The sequence below is a fragment of the Megalobrama amblycephala genome, linkage group LG23, assembly GCF_018812025.1.
Source record: "Megalobrama amblycephala isolate DHTTF-2021 linkage group LG23, ASM1881202v1, whole genome shotgun sequence".
NCBI lineage: Eukaryota > Metazoa > Chordata > Actinopteri > Cypriniformes > Xenocyprididae > Megalobrama > Megalobrama amblycephala.
This window is the reverse complement of record NC_063066.1, coordinates 19,182,131-19,201,813: the sequence shown is the minus strand read 5'-3', so window position 1 is coordinate 19,201,813 and position 19,683 is coordinate 19,182,131. Positions and strand designations below refer to the sequence as shown.

The following is a 19,683-nucleotide window of genomic DNA, read 5'->3' as shown; positions in this document are numbered from 1 at the left end:
AGGGCGACAGGCTGCATATATGTTAGTTTCAGGCAGAGCGGAGCGGGGCTGCTTTCTCAAGAGTGTTACTTTTCACCAAACTCTCCAAAATCAACATTCCACCACAAGCCGAAAGAAAGAGAGAGAGAGAGCTGTTGGAACTATATGCAAGGCAAGCATGGATTTCACAGACCTGGCCTTGTCTCAGGGCTCAAAGACTGAAGCCATTTGTCTATGTAGACATGGTCAACTACCTGTAATCAGTCACAAGATGGTCTGGTGAATAGAGGTGAAACACAGTGATTAATTGGGTCTTTCCAACATCCAGCTTAGGCAGAAACAGAGTGAAAAGCCAGGAAATGTGTCATAGCTGTAACCTAGAAGTTAGCACGCACTTTGTCACTCGTGTGGGCAATGCAAGTTTGAATCGTACTTGCAGAATTTTTTATATTAAAGTATATTGTGTCTATTTTATCACAAACTGACAAAAGTACTTTTTGTGTGTGTGTATGCAGGTTAAGACTAAAAGCATTTTTTTGCAGATGTTATGACTAAAACAGTATAGGGAAATATTGCAGCCCATATGAAAGCTTTGAAAAAAGGCATTTGAATGAAAAGATCTTTATTTCGGTTACATAACATATAAATGTATAATTTACCCACATAAGCATAAAAATATAAACAGAACCAACCGAAAAGGTGTAGGCTGAAGCCATAGCTTATTACACCTACCCTTATTACAGCGTCACATACCCTCCAACTGATATTAGGTGTGCAATTCCATCATCACAATTTACAACATTTTACACATTACAATACACAACTTAAGCTTCCATCTTATAATTCATATATATTTTGGATTTGAACATTTTTTTAAACTGAAATATAGAGTTGCTTCTCTTAAATTCGTCAGTTAGACCGTTCCACAAATCGACCCCTTGAACCGAAATACAATTCTTTTTTACATTAGTTTTGACCACTGGTTTTTTAAACATATCCTTTCCTCTTAAATCATATTTACCTTCCTTAATTTCAAACAAACACAATATATTTGCTGGCATAATTAGTTTTTTAACTTTGTACATAAACAAAGCTGTATTAAGACTAACTAAATCGTAAAATTTTAGTGCTTTAAATTTAAGAAATATTAATTTAGTTGATTCATTGAATGAGGAATAATTAACAATCCTAATAGCTTTTTTTTGCAAAGTAAATATAGATTTTGTATGTGACTTATAGCTATGCCCCCAAATTTCAATGCAATAGGTCATATATGGTACTAAGAGAGAACAATACAAAATATACAATGTAAATTTGTTTATGAAATACTTGATTTTATGTAATATAGCAATGGTTCTTGACATTTTTGACAATACATGTGTTATGTGTGGTTTCCAGGATAATTTGTGATCTATTATTACTCCTAGAAATTTTATTTCCATTACTCTTTCCAAAACCACATCACCAATTTTTAAGTTTGTACGATTATGTATTTGTCGATTACCAAATATAATATATTTGGTTTTAGTAATATTTAAAGATAATTTATTTGCATCAAACCACAGTTTAATTTGAAGTAGTTCTCTCGAAACATTTGTAAGAAGCTGGTGCAAATTCTCACCAGAACAATATAAAGTTGTATCGTCCACATATAAGACACACTTTAACAAATCAGACACTTTACAAAAGTCATTTATATATAAAATAAACAATTTAGGACCCAGCAGAGACCCCTGGGGCACCCCACATGTCACCCTACATATTTCAGAGTTTTCATCATTAAAGTGTACATACTGGTACCGATTGTCAAGATAACTCTCTAACCAAGAATAAGCGGGCCCTCTAAAGCCATACTTTTCCAACTTATTCAATAATATTTTATGATTAATAGTGTCGAAAGCTTTTTTTAAATCAACAAAAACACCCACCGCATATTTTTTATTGTCTATTGAAGAAGCAATATCCTCTACTAATTGCATTACTGCGATTGAGGTAGATCTACCTGCCCTAAAACCATATTGTTCCTCTTGCAGTAAATTATATTTTTCTATAAAATTATCCATTCTCTTAACAAAAAGTTTTTCTAATATCTTAGAAAACTGAGATAGCAGTGAGATAGGCCTATAATTGCAAAATAAATGACGGTCTCCACTTTTGAAAATTGGTATAATTTTTGCCATTTTCATATTATTAGGGAATACACCCATTTTAAAAGATTGGTTGAATATATAAGTTAATGGTTCGGCAATACACTCAATAGTGTTTTTAACTAATAACATGTCAATATCTGTCCAATCTTTTGACCTTTTATTTCTAAAACCATTCACAATTTGCAGAATTTCTTTTTTATTCACTTCTGATACAAACATTGAAAACATATTTGTATTAACTCCATTAATCTTGTAATTTGACTCTTTTATATCATTTGCTATTTTATTACCCACATTATCAAAGTATTCATTCGCTATATCTTTTGAATTTCTGAAAAAAACGTCATCCCTTTTGAAATAACTTGGACAATCTTGTTTGACATTTGTATTTTTAATTAAATTGTTTAACACTTTCCATATCTTTAACATATTTTGTCTTGATTGATCTAATAACTTATGATAATATTCCTTTTTACTATTTCGGATTATACTAACTAATTTATTTTTGTATTTCTTATATTTATTTTCTGTCTCTTTTGTCCTATTTTTCATAAATTGTTTATATAATATATTTTTCTTTTTACACGCATTTTCTATTCCTTTAGTAATCCATGGCTTTGTCTTATAATTTTCCTTTACCCTGACTTTTTGCATGGGACAGTTAATATTATACAACTCAATATATCTATGCAGGAAGACATCATATGCTACATTGACATCTGTTGTCGAGTAAATTTCACTCCATGCTTGGATCCAGAGATCCTTTTTAAATGCTTCTATATTTTCTACAGTGCAGCATCTTATTAATTTGTATTGGGTCTGTGTCTGTATTCTTTTTCTAAATACATTTTTAAACACTGCGAATACAGGCAGGTGATCACTTATATCACAAATAAACAGATCCCCCAAAATGGTTTCCTCAATTCTGTTTGTAAAAATATTATCTATTAGTGTCGCACTTTCTGTTGTTATTCGGCTTGGCTTATTGATGACTGGGCATAAACAATTATTGTACATTGAATTAATGAACTCTGTAGTTGTTTTAAGTCCAAGTGGATTGACTAAATCCACATTGAAGTCTCCACACACTATTTTCACTTTATTTGTGCCCATTATATTCACCAGTTCTGACATTTCATCATTAAAGGTAGTTACATTTGTTCCTGGTGGTCTATACACACAACTAAGCATTACATTTTTTGAATTTTCAACTTCAATTTCCACTGTTATACATTCCAGAACATTTTCAATAATATATGATGCCTTTTTTACAATTGTACTTCTTAGTGTTTTATCAATATACAAACCCACTCCTCCACCCTTCTTATAATTTCTATTTGTTGTATATAACTCATACCCTTCAAGTCTTACTTCTACCACTTTGTCATTGTCAAGCCAGGTCTCTGATACTGCAATCACATTAAACTTTTTCAAAGACTTAAGAAAATGTTTTATAGAAGAGTGATTTTTACATAGACTTCTACTGTTAAAATGTATAACTGATAACGCTCCTTGAATATCTACACTGGTGTTAAATTGTTCCTCTGAGTAATATTCACAATTTATTTCAAGATTATTATGAATGTTTGTTTCAGGGTCAATGTCATTTTCAATATCATACATCTTATATTCAGTTTGATCAGAACTATTAAGATTAGTCTGATTACCCATTAACTGCATATGGTCCTCAGTGTCTCTGTTAAGTCCATCCGTGTTCCTTAAAGATTCTCGATTTGACATGTAAACCCCTTGTTCTGTTGTTCCCCTTGACACATGAGTATTTCACCAATTTTGCCGACATTGTCCCCAGCAGTTGCCAACATACCTGCTCAGTTGATCCAGTCATTTATAGCGGTCCAACTCTTTCAAGTTTCTTATTATAATTGATCGATTTTGTTCAGCTCCATTTGGTCGGATGTACACCTTCCCATTCCTTGACCATGTGGCTTGTATTTTGTTTTTCTTCCTGAGTAAACGACCACATTTTGCTAGGTCTGCATTTTTTTTGGTTAAATGTTCATTTATGTAGACTCCTGTGCCTTTTAGTTTTTTAGATTGTCGCAGTAGCTCAATTTTTTGCTTAACTGACACTAGCTGAATCACAATGGCTGGTTTCCTTTTTCGATCTTTGTTTGGAATAGTATGACAACTGGAGATGTTTATGCATTTCTAACTTGATGTTTTTACCATTTAGAAATAGCAAAAGCTGTTGTTCAAGTGTCTGTAGTTCCTCAGTAGGGGCATCCTCACCTTCATCCATTCCAGCTGCAGCTCTTGCATAGCTGCGTTGTTTTGTCTCTAATCCAGTAATGATGAGGTCTTTGCTCCTGATCTGTTGTTCCAAGTCGTCAGTCCTTTGTTCCAGCTGTTCAATCTTTTGGTCCCTTTGAATTATTTTTTCTTTCAGCAGCCTTATTTCTTCCATGAGATCCATGAGGCTTTTTTGTTGATTCACAACTTTACTGATCTCATTAGTCATGAAAGTTAGGGATTTTTTAATTTCTTCCATCTCCTCTGATAGTTTTTTAGTTGCCATTTTCTTAATGCACTCCGCAATACTCACAGAAGTCAAAGACTGGGGGTAAATTTGATGGACCTACTTTGCTTTGTCAGTCACAATGAGCTCTAGGCCAGACAGGTCTCAGACAGGCCTCAAACAGGCCTCAGACAGTCCAATATTGAGGGTCCCAATCTCCAACTCTGGTTCAAAAATAACTCTCTATTGCTTTCCCCATTAATAATTCCAACACAAGAGAAGCATCATTTTAGATGGATTGTATTATATCCAGTTGATTTTTGATGGATTGTGGAGGGCCTCTAAGCAGTGACAAACAGTTGCAGCCATCTTGAATATCTCAATACCAATGCATTTATCAGCGTCTGGGCATCTCAGAATTCTCAATTTCTAATATATCTATTAAACCGGGGTGTTCGTGGACTGCTATCTCTCAGCTGGCCTCTGAATATTATGTCAGTTCAGAATTTAAGACTGCTTTTGTAGGTGATGTCATGGTGAAAATGTCCAGACATCTGTCAGCTCCACAATTTTATGTGGAATATCTTCCTGCGCTTGCACTAAAGATAAAACCAAAACAACATGAGGACATCACAGGCTTGGACAACTGCAAGGTAGGAACTACTGTTATTTTCCATTAGAAAATAAGGTGCAATGCATTTAAGTGTGGGGAAATTTCTGGGTTTTACATCTTTATGTAATCACACCATTAGTTGAGGAAATTGCTCGAGCATCAGAGCATTAAGCTGGAATCCTAATTCTCATCATGACTTCAAAGTGTTTTCAGATCATGCACTTCTCTCAGAGGTCTCCAGGTGAAGATCATCAAATAATTTCAAGCTTCATTTCTTCTGTGTGGAAAATAGAAAGCGAAAGAATTCTGTTTAGCCAAAAATGTGCACTCTAAATCATCCAAAGCAGTGTCACAGGTCAGCGCTGAAGGACACCAGTGGAAAGATGCTGCCGGAACTGAGTCTTTACACAAATATGTGTCAGTTCCATTAGAAGAGGCCTTCCAACACCCCATAATGGCAGCGAGGGACCTCAACCGTGCAGTATAACATGACATATAGGTTTAACAGTAAAAAGAATTCCCTAAATGGGAACCAACCGGAGGTGGCTAATCCTACACAGAGGAACCATTAGTGAGCTTTACCAGGGCCTCCTCTATCGTAATGGACCAGCCTGCAATATAAACATTCTCCAGATTATCATTTACATGGCCATAGACACACAGTGCAGGAGAGGATCTCTGACACATCGTTTATCAAAGCTCTCTATGAGGTGTTTGGTTACGAATGAATCCAGTGAAAAGAAGATAACCAGACTTTTCGGTATTTGACAACATCCTGAGGCTAAAGTCTCTCCTGGTAGGAGATTTTTACTGTGGTAGTTTTCACTTCTACTCTGGACTTTTATAACTTATGAGGTTTGGCTGTGCTTTAGATCAGCAGCAATAGACACTTTACATGCGTATAATTAGACTGTAGCACATTCGCAGAAAGAGTCAACACAAGAGGCATTTTTGGCCTCTAATGACTCTCAAAAGGTCTTTTCATGAAGGTTAAAAATGTAACAAATCACCAGGCTTTACAATGATGATGTGCGCTGCACCTCACTGTACAGTTATTACAGATATGCCACTTCATTGTGAATAAAACCATGATGATGAAAGGTCATTTTGTTCTGATTGCTCATACTTGGATACATGGGTGGTTGACCTGTGATGCTACTCCAACTAAACATTTAAACAGCATTTTGCTATTATTATGCAGATTACTATATGACCTCATAAGAACCGATCACACCATAGGACCATTTTAAATGAAATTATGAAAAGATGGTTAAAAAAAAGAGGAAGATATTTATAATAATGCTAATAAAAAATATCATAACATGTCCATAGACTTTTTTAATCATATACTGTGATAAGTCACAGTACAAAAAAAAAAAAAAAAAAAAAAAAAAAAAAAAAAACAATAAATAAATAAATTCATGATGTTGAGAATTATGAACACGTGAGTCAACTACTGTTCCCACATATATAAGAAAAAAACTACACATCTGTAAATAAGTAGAAAAAGTACACAACTCATGGAAACATTAAGCTGGAAAAAGTCAGTCAAAGACCTGGAAAAACAGTAATCAAATAGTGTATCATGCGTCACCCCAGTATTTATTTGCCATATGTTTGCCATAGAGGTGACCTAACATAAACTCTATACAAAACTGTTTTCTTTTCTCCAACTTCTTTTGAAAGGTCAGGAGATACTTTTAATCTATCTTCATCTAAAGACATTGAACAATCAGCACATAAAGTGTTTTGGCCTTGCTGGCCTATGCAGAAATGCCTATGAAGAAAAATTAATGCGTCATACATGGAAGCTACAGCTTCCTTTTCTTAATAGAGCCATAGTTTAAGATGATTATCTGTGAAGCACAGAGACAAAACACATCTGGTTACAGTTCCAAAAAACGAACACAAAACGTCTAGATTTCCATATCCACATCATCTACTGCGACTGTGAGCACTACAACCATGCCAATGTCAACAGTGCAGAGAAACACAGAGGTCTGCCAATTACCATTAAAGCTCACTTTATTTTTATATCCAGACTCCCTAGCACAATTGCTAGACAGCTAGAAGCATTACACTAGGAACATACTTTGTCACCTTTGTAAAATATCATAATCAGGTGTGCTGTAATGTGTACTGTTGTGCACTACGTTTCAGGCAGACCTCTTTAGTAAGAGCACAAGAACTGTGACATCATGCTGAACACACTGTGGGATATTGTGTAATGTGTAAAATACAGTCCGGTAAATGTTTTGCCAGACAGTACAGGCTCACAGATTTTGAATCGTTCCATTAACTAAGTAAATATATTCTTGGCTTTGCTTGTCTTCAGTAGGTAAGTGCACATTAAGGCCTATGGAAAGTATATTCATCTTAGCTTGGATCTCTTAACACTTTAAGTAAAGCCATTTTATAGCCTATAGGTTTTTTTTTTTTTTTTTTTATCAAAATCTTTTAATTTGATGAATAATCATAATAACAACTCAAAACACATTGCTGTCAAGTAAAACATACAGATCATATTATCTGACAGGCAATGTCTGTTGACTGCACAGTGTCAAAATTGGGAGTAAACGTTTTACGCGTGATAGACTGCCATCTGGTGGACAGCCTCAAATATTAAATGAATATTACAAAAATAATAATAATAATAATAAATAAAATAAAAAAATCACCCAAAATATGTTTTATGTACTTACCATCGTGCAATTTCAAACCCGTACGAACTTCTTTCTTCAGTGGAACAAAAAAAGTGAATGCTTGAATCACTCTTGTTGAGGCCATTGAATATGGACTCTGTCAAGCTTCAAAAAGAAGCAAAAACGCCATAGATATTATAAAAGTAACCCATTGGAGTTTATTCCAAGTCTTCTGTAGCCATAAGATTGCTTTGTATGAGAAACAGACGACCTACATTTAAGTCTGATAATCGTTCCCTCAGCTCTGTTAACGGCTTTGACCTCATTTTTGGTGTTTCACAATTTCTTTTATTAAGTTATTCTATCTAGGACGCAAGGAAAGATTAAGTTTCAAATAAATATTGTTATTCATTTAAACACCAATTCAAAATGACATCAGCTGGTTTAGGGTGCTCCTATGTTACTGAAGTGTTGTTCTTGTTCATTAAAAATGATTCTTAAAGGGATAGTTCACCCAAAAATGAAAATTCTGTCACTCTCAAATAGTTCAAACCCTGTATGAATTTCTTTGTTCTGTTGAACACAAAGGAAGATATTTGGAAGAATGTCAGTAACCAAACAGATCTCACCCCCCATTTACTGCCATTGTAGGAAAAATAAATACTATGGAAGTCAATGGGGGCGAGATCTGTTTGGTACTAACAGTTTTCCAAATATTTTCCTTTGTGTTCAGCAGAACTAAGAAACTCATACAGGTTTGGGCCAACTTGAGGATGAAGTAAATGATGACAGAATTTTCATTTTTGGGTGAACTGTCTCTTTAATAAAGCAAGATGAAAATTCACGCAAAGGTAAAGGTGTGTTTGACACACCCTGCGTTCCATTCAGAAGGGCTCATCCCTATGCCCTAATCCCTTCAAAGGGTTTACCCTCCGGAGTGAGAGCTTCGAAGGGATGAAGGGTGAAGGGATAAAAAAAAACACTTCTTTTGGAACGCACTTCTGCGTCATCTTAACAAGACAATCAAAGAGGAGTAGATTGTGCAAGCTGCGGCCTTTATTTAACGTTAGTTTTATTTATTTATTTATTTATTTATAGGCTATATTGTATTTATGTATTTTAAACATTTGAATGGACTGATAAAGGGAGCTGTAAAGTATTTTTGTTGAAGTAGAAAGTCGTTTTGACCATAATAATGTACCAAATCTAACTCATATAAATATTAGGCTACAGTAGTACAGAAAAATATTATATATTTAAAATATGTATAAAATATTATACATAGGCCTACCTTTATAGTTAATCGAATTCTGAGCCTCCTGTGCCCATTCTGTGACGTCAAACTTCCCTGTGCAAAGGATCATGGGGGCCCGAAGTGTCCATCAGTTGTTCCCTTCGAAATCCTTAATTCCGAAGGGCCCTTTGAAGTGGCCAGTTTTGAGCACTTCGGTTTGGAACGACCCTTCAATATGGCGGCCATGATTATTTTATGATTAAGTGCCCTTCGGAGGGCGATATATCCCGTTTGGAACGCACTGATAGACGGATCAGTTTTATCTGACTTGAGGAAGAAGGGTTTTTATTTTGGTGCCAAGTTTAATTAGGGATTTTTTTTTTTTTTTTTTTTTTTTTTACATTTTGGAGTTTTACAGCCACAATCCCCATTTACTTTATTATATATTAAAATATATATATATTTTTTTTGTTCCACAGAAAAACCTGCAATGTAGAAGAATAAATAATTAATATTTCTTTTTTATTTAACTGAAAATAAACCAATGGTTTCTGTACATAGTTTGAAAAAGCTTATTCCTTTCTTTTTTAGGTATTCTGGTAAGTATAATTTAGACAAAAAAAATTTAATAAAATAATTGAACAAAAAAAAAAATTTAATAAAATTTTAATCATTCTTTGTTCCATAGAAAAATAAGCAGGGTAGATGAGTAAATAATGATTAAATTAATTTTATTACATAACTATACATAACTTACATAACAATTTTATTACAAAAAAACTTCAAAACTTCCTGTAAATAGTTTTAAAAAGCTTATTCCTTTTTCTTTTTTTAAAGTATTTTCAAACTTTTCAGAGCATAAAGGGAAACACAACAGGTTTACTCTACACAGCATATCATTAGCCCTGTTTAACCATAATATAAATAATATTATGTTGCCATTATTAATAATAATAAAACACACCCAGACACATCACTTTTCTCACATTTTATTTGATAAGACTGCTCAACCACATTTTAAGGCGGTCAAATTAGAAACTAAATCAGGACTGCAGCTACTAACATGAGAGATAAATAAAGCTGATGCACTGATGTTCATCCTCTCAATTACCACAAAATTAGCATGTGTTTCACAACCAATGTCTTTGTCTCACTTTCTAATAGTGCCACACAACTGCAAGTAACATTTTGCTTGTTTTACAGCAAATACAAAATATTAAATTAACACAATAACTAGATGAAGCATTAATCTAAATGTTTTTATTAACACTGAGAAGTACTGGAGTTGGAGCCGTGAGATACAACAGAAGGCGATGTCACTGTAATCACATGCATTTAAATACATCAGCAGGGGGCGCTAGAAAGAGAGAAAGAGATCACTGCTCAAAGCATCTGACACATGTGTAGGAGTAGTGTGTGTACTGTTAAGTAACCGTGTTCCTGTAAGTGATGCGTGATAATATTTACACTCACTTCACCAAGATGATGAACATCTTTATGAGTAAGAGAGAGATTGTGCAAGTTTGTAAGTGAGTTTAGTGCCACATGATGTTTTACTTGCATCAAAGTGTGTTATGTTTTCAAGTTGCCAGGGGGCCCAAGCTAAGCTCCACATGGTGTGTGAGCCAGATGGCCTCACTGGTGGCTTCTCCCTCCTCGGTGGGTCTGATCGGAGCGGCGAGGTTTCGGAAGTCATGTCGGAGTTTGAAAGCAACAGTGACATCACCCTCCTCTATCTGCGGAATCACTTTGATGAAGAAGCCGATCTTGTTCGACTTCCTAAAGGCCACCACACTAAACAAAAGAGCAGACTCTTATTAATGAAGGGTAAAATCACAGGAACCAATCTTATCAGATGATTAGAAGTAGAAGGAATGGCTTAAATGTAAGGTCCCACAACTTTTGGCTTTAAAGTACAGAGCCCTTGCACAGGAATCAATTCTGTAGTGCATAAACAGAAGTTAATTTACCTAGAAAGATATTCCCACTTCAAAAAAGAATGGTCAGAAAACTTTAGAGCTCAGATTATGAACTGAGTTTTGCTGAATAATTCATGTGAAGCTCCTCTTACATTTAAGCATTTCAATCCTGACCCAGTTCCATTGTCTTGATAATTTATAAGCTATATTTTTTATCTGCTCTCAGTATCCATTAGCAAGGGGTGGTTCTTACTCTGGGTCATCCTGAAAACCCTGAGGTTCTGCCAGCTCATCATACTCAGCGGCGGCATCCTTCCCCGCCAGGACCAGTTCCTTTGAGGGCACCAGGACCTATTAAACAATAATATTTTATAATCAAACCGTAGGAGGACACAACACAAGACATTGACACAGTGCCAGTGAATACAAACAGAGCATAACAGTGATGGTGAGGCTGTCTACAACATTTCCCCTGCAGTTGCCCACTCAAGGTAAACAACTGTCTGGAGACTGAACTGAGTGTTTGTTTTTTAGAGAGTTTCAGCTCAAACCAGATAAGGACAATTACCTAATTCAATAACCAACCCCCAGCCATCATTATAGGATAAACTGCTGATGATTCATTTATACAGGATCACTATAATTCATCTGTACTATTAGAGAGAAGCTCATCTGTGGCGTTTTACCTTAGCAGTGCTGTTAATGTCATCTGGGTCTCCCTCTTCACAGGTGTACAGAGACACATGGGTGATGTTTTCCACTGGGTTGGTCAGGGTCAGCAGAACCTGACTCTCCTGGATTAAAAACAAAATACTACAATTACTTACAAAAATATAAAGTTCTATAAGTATATCCAGACAAATGGTCTTTATTTATTTATTTTATTTTTTTAAATAATAATAATAATGTATGGCCTTATGTCTCACACAGGACAAAGATAATTAAGTAAGTAGTAAAAATAACATTTTTAAAAATGCATAAATTCATTCAACTGTTCCAGCATGAACCAAACTTGCCTTCATATGACGCAGGTTTGGAATGGACATGATTCTCACTTCAGGAATGTAGCTCCTATGAAAGGACAGAAACCATTTATTGATTCATTTTAGCAAATATACACTCAAAGAACAACAAATAGTATAATTTAGGGCACAAACACAGGACTTACACTGCCACAAGCTGGATTTTGAACTTTATTGAGGTTGGATTAAATTCCGGTTTGCTCAGATTGTGCTCACATTTCTAAAATTAAAGGACGAAAAACAGTAATTAACATCACTTTAAACTTATTCAATTGATCTGCAGCTTAGATCAAATATAAATTTGAAAACAAATGAGCTTTTGATATATTATATATATATATATATATATATATATATATATATATATATATATATATATATATATATATATATATAGTGACAGTAAAGACTTTTACAATATTACACAAAAAAGTCCATTTTAAATAAATGCTGTTTTTTTTTTTTTACTTTCTATTCGTCAAAGAATCCTGAAAACAATGCATCGTTGTTACCACAAAATATTAAGCAGCTCAACTGTTTTCAACATTGATAAGAAGAAATGTTTCTTATTAATCAGCATATTAATGATTTCTGATGGATCATGAGACACTGAAGTAATAATACAAAAAAATCAGCTTTGTCATCATAGGAATTACATTTTAGAATATATTCAAATAGGTAACAGATATTTTAAAATGCAATAATATTTCACAACATTATCATATTTTTGATCACATAAATGCAGTCTTGGTAAGCATAAGAGACTTTTCAAAAACATTACAAAAATCTTACCGACCCCATGCTTTTGAATGCTAGCTTACATAAAACAAAAACAGGCTGAAAGATTTTAGAGCAGTGATTTAACGGTAGCTTCCTGAACGGCTTTCTTTGCCATGAAAGAGAAGCCATGGATATGTTTACATACCCTGCAACGCAGAGAGCGCTTCATTAGCAGGTGTTTGTGTCTGGGGTGCAGCTGTGAAGCTCCTGCAGGCTGAAAATCAGGCTGTAGCAGCCTCTGACGAAGAGTCGTTACTGCAGTGAAAAACAAGCCATGTTTAAAATATGCATCAAATAAGTCAATAAAGATTGTTGCACATTTGATCCTAACCCTGAACATGTGAACTCCCCATGAAACCCCATGACACCTGTGAGGCTGTGCCTTCCATCACTGCACTAGGAAAGGTGCTGGATTAATAAATTAATTGAGTAGTATTACTGGTGAAGCAGGGATGAGACCAACCTTCAGGAAGGTTGACGGGGCGGGTGTAATAGTCTTCAGGCAGGGGCTCCACTTCATCCAAAGCCTGTGCTGGCTCTATAATGATTTCCTTCTGGTCCTCTCCTTCTTTTAATCTGAAAACAATTCAGCATCATATAGACAATTTCTACAATCATTTAGTAGAAATTCAGTCCCTATTATGCTATTTTAAAGGTTGCTAATTTTGTTTTGGAGATCTTCTGCAATAGGTTAACATCCATCGAAAACACTTCACATCACCTCATTTTTCAAAGAGCATGAAAACGATTTGTTCCAAGATTCAGTCTCTCTAAACCCTGCCTTACCACAAGCCTACTCTGCTGTGATTGGTCTGCGGGTCGGAAACGAACTGGCCATTACCATATCTGAATTTCAGCACCGAATGCGATGGTGTCGTTTTTTTCCATATCAATTCCAGCACGAGTCCTCATCCTTTTAAAGTGCATGCAAAGATGATTTGCAGCACTGAAAACATCATCTTCTGGACATGTCGACAAAAAGGAACCAAACTCTCCCAGGCCTCAGCTACAAGTACAGTGTTTGAGGACGAGTCAAAGTAGACATTGTTCGCGGACAGCCAATGAAACCCACAGGCTGGCATTATGCAAATTTGTTACATAGGTATGTAACTCTAAATGAGATAGAATTGCTGACGACTCAATCCGGCAGATTAGAATCGATTCTTTCTTTTTAGGAGATAACAACTTTATTTGTTGTGCTGTGCACTTTGATCTTCAAAACTTTGCAGACCTTTTACATTCACAAACAGTTATATTAAACATAATAGGGGCACATTAAAATGTGATGCATCAATTATCTCAGTACTCAACGTTACTTACGAAAGGCCATATAGGGCACTGATTGGGGCTCCAGATCTCTGTCTCTGTAGTCTGGTTCCCAGTCCATACTTCTCCTTTTAGACATAAAGACAGACCACATCAGTTCATGCTAATCAAATGTTTTCTAAGTTTAAGGTAAAGCTCATTATTAATGGATGAATGTACACTTAGTAATATTTAACAGTTTAAGCACAAATGCTATCCAAAAGCTTGCTTTCCAAGAAACTGGTTGATCGATTATGAGTGAAATCAGACTGCCTATTTAATTTAATGAAATAAGTTTCTTTTTCTAATCTATATAATCAAATACTGCATGTTTGCAGCTAAACTTCAAGCATCATTAATAATCTCCAAACATAAATACAAGCCTAACCAGGACTCTTCAATATACCATTAAAGTTATCGCCTACCAAATACAAAGGATTCGATTATGAAGAGAATTCCAAGTGGAAATAGTGAAGCTCATGTGATCAGCAAAGTCATTTAGTAACAGATTAGACATGCTAAACTGATGGAAGGATTGGGGGGAAAAAAGAAAGACCTTCTTAGTGTTTCTGTAAGAACTGTGGGGGAAAAAAATACCACTCACCACCACGTGAATAGTGTGTTGCTGGAGAGGGGTATAAAACCAAAAATATCACCGTGCACAAGCAAAGAAAAGGAGAGAGACAGAATCATGTGAAACAAATGCAATCAAGCAAACATTAAAGTGGCAGTTTGACGCACAAGGAAACAAGGATTGCTTTAGTAAACAAGACATGCAGCTCAAAGTACTCAGTCATGTATCACAGGGTTAGAAATGAAGCCATCATTTCTTACACCACCATTCAAAAGTTTGAGGTTGGTAAGACTTTTTAAAAAAAAAGTCTCTTATGCTCACCAAGGCTGCATTTATTTAATCAAAAATATTGTGAAATATTATTACAATTTAACAGTTTTTCTAGTTTAATGTATTTTAAAATAAAAATAAAACAATTTATTGGCTGAATATGCTGATTTGATGCTAAAGTAACCTTTTTATTATTATCAATGTTGAAAAAAAATGTTTTGCTGCTTTTTTTTTTTGTGGAAACCATGATACATGTTGTTTCAGGATTCTTTATTGAATTTATTTTATATTATAAATGTCTTTACTGACACTTCTGATTAATTTAAAGCATCCTTGGTAAGCAACAGTATTCATTTCTTTAAAAAAAAAAAAATGACCTTAAACTTTTGAACGGTAATGTATATAGCGAACATTAGGAAAATTATTATGTAGTCACATTTCAGACCCTGCTATGTTTAGTAAACTTAACCAGTCTTAGCCAGCCTTGGTGCATATTTAAAGGAAATGTTTAAGAAAAGGCTAATGTGAACATTATCAACAATTTTAGTTTTGTGCAAAACATGCAATAAATATTTTTACAATTAATTAATGTACACAAAACAAAATAGCAGTACTGTTACTGTATTTTTTTTCTGTTTTTCAATTAGATTCAGCCAAAGTTCAGAAACTAGACAAGAAAGATCACACCCGTTTAGTGTTTGCTAACTGGAAAGTAAATGTTAGGTTAGGAGGGTGTTTCTAGACACAGTGGTGTGAATGTGTACCGAGAACGCCTGAGGCATGAACGGACGTCTTCGCGCCATCTTCTTCCTGTCTCTCTCCAGCTTCTCTCTCTGGGCCAGCTGCTGGTAATACTCAAGCAGCTTGTTGATCTATACAGATATCATAACTGATTTGTCAACTACATTGTAATGCTGACAACGTAACATCAATGTAATATAAGAGGAGAGTTGGTTTCACACATACCCTTTGGGTATGTGGGTTTTCAGGTTCCTGCCATCCTCCACTGGCTAAAATGTAAAAAGACCAAAGTTTTATTACAATTAGCAGGCCGATTGAAATGTCCTAGCCATACACAAAGCAACAAGTGAAATGTTTTATGTTAATTTCAAAATTTTCTACCACATATTTTTGTTCTATTTCTGTTATGTTCCAGCCTAGAGTAAAACAACTGTCCCAAAATCCTAATTATTAAAAATCATATTCTAGTGACTAGTTATGACCATTTGCACAGTATTTTCATTTTTTGGGTGAACTAACCCTTGAAATAATGTCATTTATTACTCACCCTCATGTTGTTCTACACCCGTTCATCTTCATAACACAAATTAAGATATTGTTGATGAAATCCAATGGCTCAGTGAGGCCTCCATAGATAGCAATGCCATTCAAACTCTCAAGGTCCATAAAGGTAATAAAACATATTTGAAACAGTTCATGTGATTGTGAGTTCAGTGGTTCTATCTTAATATTATAAAGCGATGAGAATACTTTTCGTGCGCCAAAAAAACAAAATAACGACTTTTCAACCATATCTATATGGGCCGATTTTGAGCTTTATGAATTTTTTGTTTCGAATTAGTGATTTGGATCTCCTATCAAATGGCTAAACTGCTGAAATCACGTTTGGCGCTCCAATTCACTGATTCGATTCGTAAAGCTCTGAAGCAGTGTTTTGAACTTGGCCCATATACATATTGTTGATAAGTCTTTATTTTGTTTTTTCTTGGCGCACAAAAACTATTATTGTCTCTTTATAATATTAAGGTAGAACCACTGAACTCACATGAACTGTTTCGAATATGTTTTTTAGTAACTTTATGGATCTTGAGAGTTTTAATGGCTTTGCTCTCAATAGAGGCCTCACAGAGCCATCGGATTTCATCAACAATATCTTACTTTGTGTTCGGAAGATGAATAAAGGTCTTATAGGTGTAGAACGACATGAGGGTGAGTAATAAATGACATTATTTTCATTTTTGGGTGAACTAACCCTTTTACATGGAGTATGGACAGTAAAATTACTTGATGCAGGAAATCTGTTATTTTAAATTAGTAAAACAATTTTTTTTTAACCCGATTAATCGAAGAAATAATCGGCCAACTAATCGATTATCAAAATAATTGTTAGTTGCACTTGGAGCCCTAGTTTACTGATAAAGCAATACAGACACTAATACCCATGTCCAGATTATGAACTGTCAGGACTCACCCACAGATTTGTCAGCCATGCCTACATCTCTTGAGGTCCAGCGACAAAATCCACAGGCCAGGTAGTAGGCCTTCTTCATTGTGGTTTTGGTGGGGTCATCAGGCAGTGGTGCTGGGATGTTGGTGGCCCGTGTGGAGAGAGTGTGCATACAGCATGGGCAGTCAAAGCAATTGGCACACCTGAAACCGGTGTATCATACAGAATTCAACATCTTTACAAGGAAAAATGATTCATGTGACGATATGATATCATTATAGTCAATTGATCAAATATACGTAATTCTCAGAATCTCGATTAGGGAGAAGAATGGCCAGTTTCATGTGTCAAAAATAATGAATATGGCAACCATGTTATTAGGCAATGATAAAAGTTAAATTTTAGACTCTCACAGGCTTGTCAGATACTTAGCACAGATGTGGTTTACCTATTCTTCTTGAGCTTGGCCTCAGCTGACGGCATGTTCTCCAGACAGCTGGGACAGAAATGGGAATCTACCTATAGAACAGGCATAACACCAAAAAACAATTTTCAAGACAAGCAATTGTATTTGGTTTTATATGTTGGAAACGTAGAGAAAGGCTGAATGGAGCTTAATTGGTACCAGTGGAACAATTCTCACATTACTTTAGCGAGAAAGTAAGAAAGAACGAACAATAATAAAATATTCCAGCTGTCTTTGCAGGGTGTGGTAGTGTTTATGCCCTCAAAATAACACGAATATGTGATGCAAACATTGAGTTTAGAACCTCATTTATCTTATAACCTGCATATGCACATAATCGAAATAAATGCAACCAGCAGATTTTACATTTCATTCAGAATTCTGCTACTAGCTTTTAGCTCTTCAAATACCCAAAAAAGTGGGCGGTGCAGAATTTGACAGACTGGTTGCACAGCCAATTGGATAACACCATTGCAGTATAATTTATGACGGATGGATAAACTAGCCAATCACAGGACCGGAATTCGTTCCACTCAGGATAGGCGGTACAATACTGTCATCAATAGCATGTTAGCTCGGTCTTAGCACGGTTAGCATCTATTGTTTTCAACTAAATGTCACATCCCGCGTTACTTACTTCATGTGACACGCATTCCAAGGATCGCAGCTCACTGCAGTATCGGCAAAAATATAACTGAGAGAGCGGAACACGAATCTTTTTCTCGCCTCGGACGAGATAAACCACTTTCTCTGGCTGCAGCAGCGTCGCCATTTCTGACTGAGATCCTGCTGCCTACGTAACGATTACGTCATTATACGTGTCGCTTTCTTTTCCGCATTTGTGTTAATAGCGCCTCTGCTGTTCATACTGTTGTATAGACGAGTGCTTGTATTTTTCCTCTCGCACACCTCTCAGTCTTATACTGTGTTATGTTATGCCTGTCTTAGCTGTTTTATGCATATTTTTCCTTCTATAAGAATTGACAACTAAGAAGAAATAGCTGCTGCATGGTCCCGTTTGATTTTAAAGGTCAAATCTGTGTTAAATAGAGGAAAAGATCCATTAATCCACTGAGTGAGTAATTTGTTCAGCAAACAGTATAATAGTTTAATCAAACAGGGAGGCAGTCAGACACCTGTTTCTGTTGACAGGGTGTAATTGGCACAGCAGCTGCAACGCAATCCCTTGGATTCTTCATGTTTAACATTGTAAAGTGCTTAATATCTAGTTTTTACTAAAAAATATTTATTCTGTACTTAATGTACTTGATTTTGCCCTGCCCTTGTGCATTCTTTGCACCATTGCTTCAATTATTTCTTAGTAAAAATAATAATGAAATTGTAGATAAATGTATTAAACAAAGTTTAAATTGTTAAAGAACAAAATTTTCAGTTTTACTCAAGGGGTGATGCAAAAATGAGTACACCCCGCAACAAAAACTACTACATCTAGTACTTTGTATGGCCTCCATGATTTTTAATGACAGCACTAAGTCTTCTAGGCATGGAATGAACAAGTTGGCAACATTTTGCAACATCTATCTTTTTCCATTCTTCAAGAATGACCTCTTTTAGAGACTGGATGCTGGATGGAGAGTGATGCTCAACTTGTCTCTTCAGAATTCCCCATAGGTGTTCGACTGGGTTCAGATCAGGAGCCACTGAATCACTTTCACCCTTTTCTTCTTCAGAAATCCAACAGTGGCCTTAGATGTGTGTTTAGGATCATTGTCATGTTGGAAAAGTGCACAATGACCAAGAGCACGGAGTGATGGTTGCATCTTCTCTTTCAGTATAGAGCAGTACATCTGTGAATTCATGATGCCATCAATGAAATGCAGCTCCCCGACACCAGCAGCACTCATGCAGCCCCACATTAGGACACTGCCACCACCATGTTTCACTGTAGGCACCATGCATTTTTCTTTGTATTCCTCACCTTTGCGACGCCATACAGTTTTGAAGCCATCAGATCCAAAAACATTTATCTTGGTCTCATCACTCCAGAGTATACAGTCCCAGTAGTCTTCATCTTTGTCAGCATGGGCCCTGGCAAACTCTAGGC

General features: G+C 35.5%; 1 protein-coding gene across 3 annotated transcripts; it reads right to left on the bottom strand.

Moving 5' to 3' along the window:
* Positions 1–10,067: 10,067 nt before the first annotated feature.
* Positions 10,068–18,438, bottom strand: dctn4 (dynactin 4). Of its 3 annotated transcripts, XM_048176783.1 has the most exons (15): positions 18,256–18,438; positions 17,601–17,671; positions 17,177–17,355; positions 15,931–15,974; positions 15,729–15,836; positions 14,725–14,745; positions 14,136–14,209; positions 13,279–13,391; positions 12,961–13,070; positions 12,182–12,255; positions 12,030–12,084; positions 11,700–11,807; positions 11,267–11,364; positions 10,656–10,888; positions 10,068–10,451 (listed from the first exon to the last, which is right to left on the bottom strand). In XM_048176783.1, the coding sequence occupies exons 1-14, from the start codon at positions 18,388–18,390 to the stop codon at positions 10,675–10,677; spliced, it is 1,404 nt and encodes a 467-aa protein (XP_048032740.1). In that variant the 5' UTR covers positions 18,391–18,438; the 3' UTR covers positions 10,068–10,451; positions 10,656–10,674. The 3 variants fall into 3 exon arrangements, with proteins under 3 accessions (XP_048032740.1, XP_048032739.1, XP_048032741.1); XM_048176782.1 differs by having other exon boundaries at positions 10,068–10,888; XM_048176784.1 differs by lacking the exon at positions 14,725–14,745 and having other exon boundaries at positions 10,068–10,888; positions 18,256–18,437.
* Between the last annotated feature and the right edge of the window lie 1,245 nt (positions 18,439–19,683).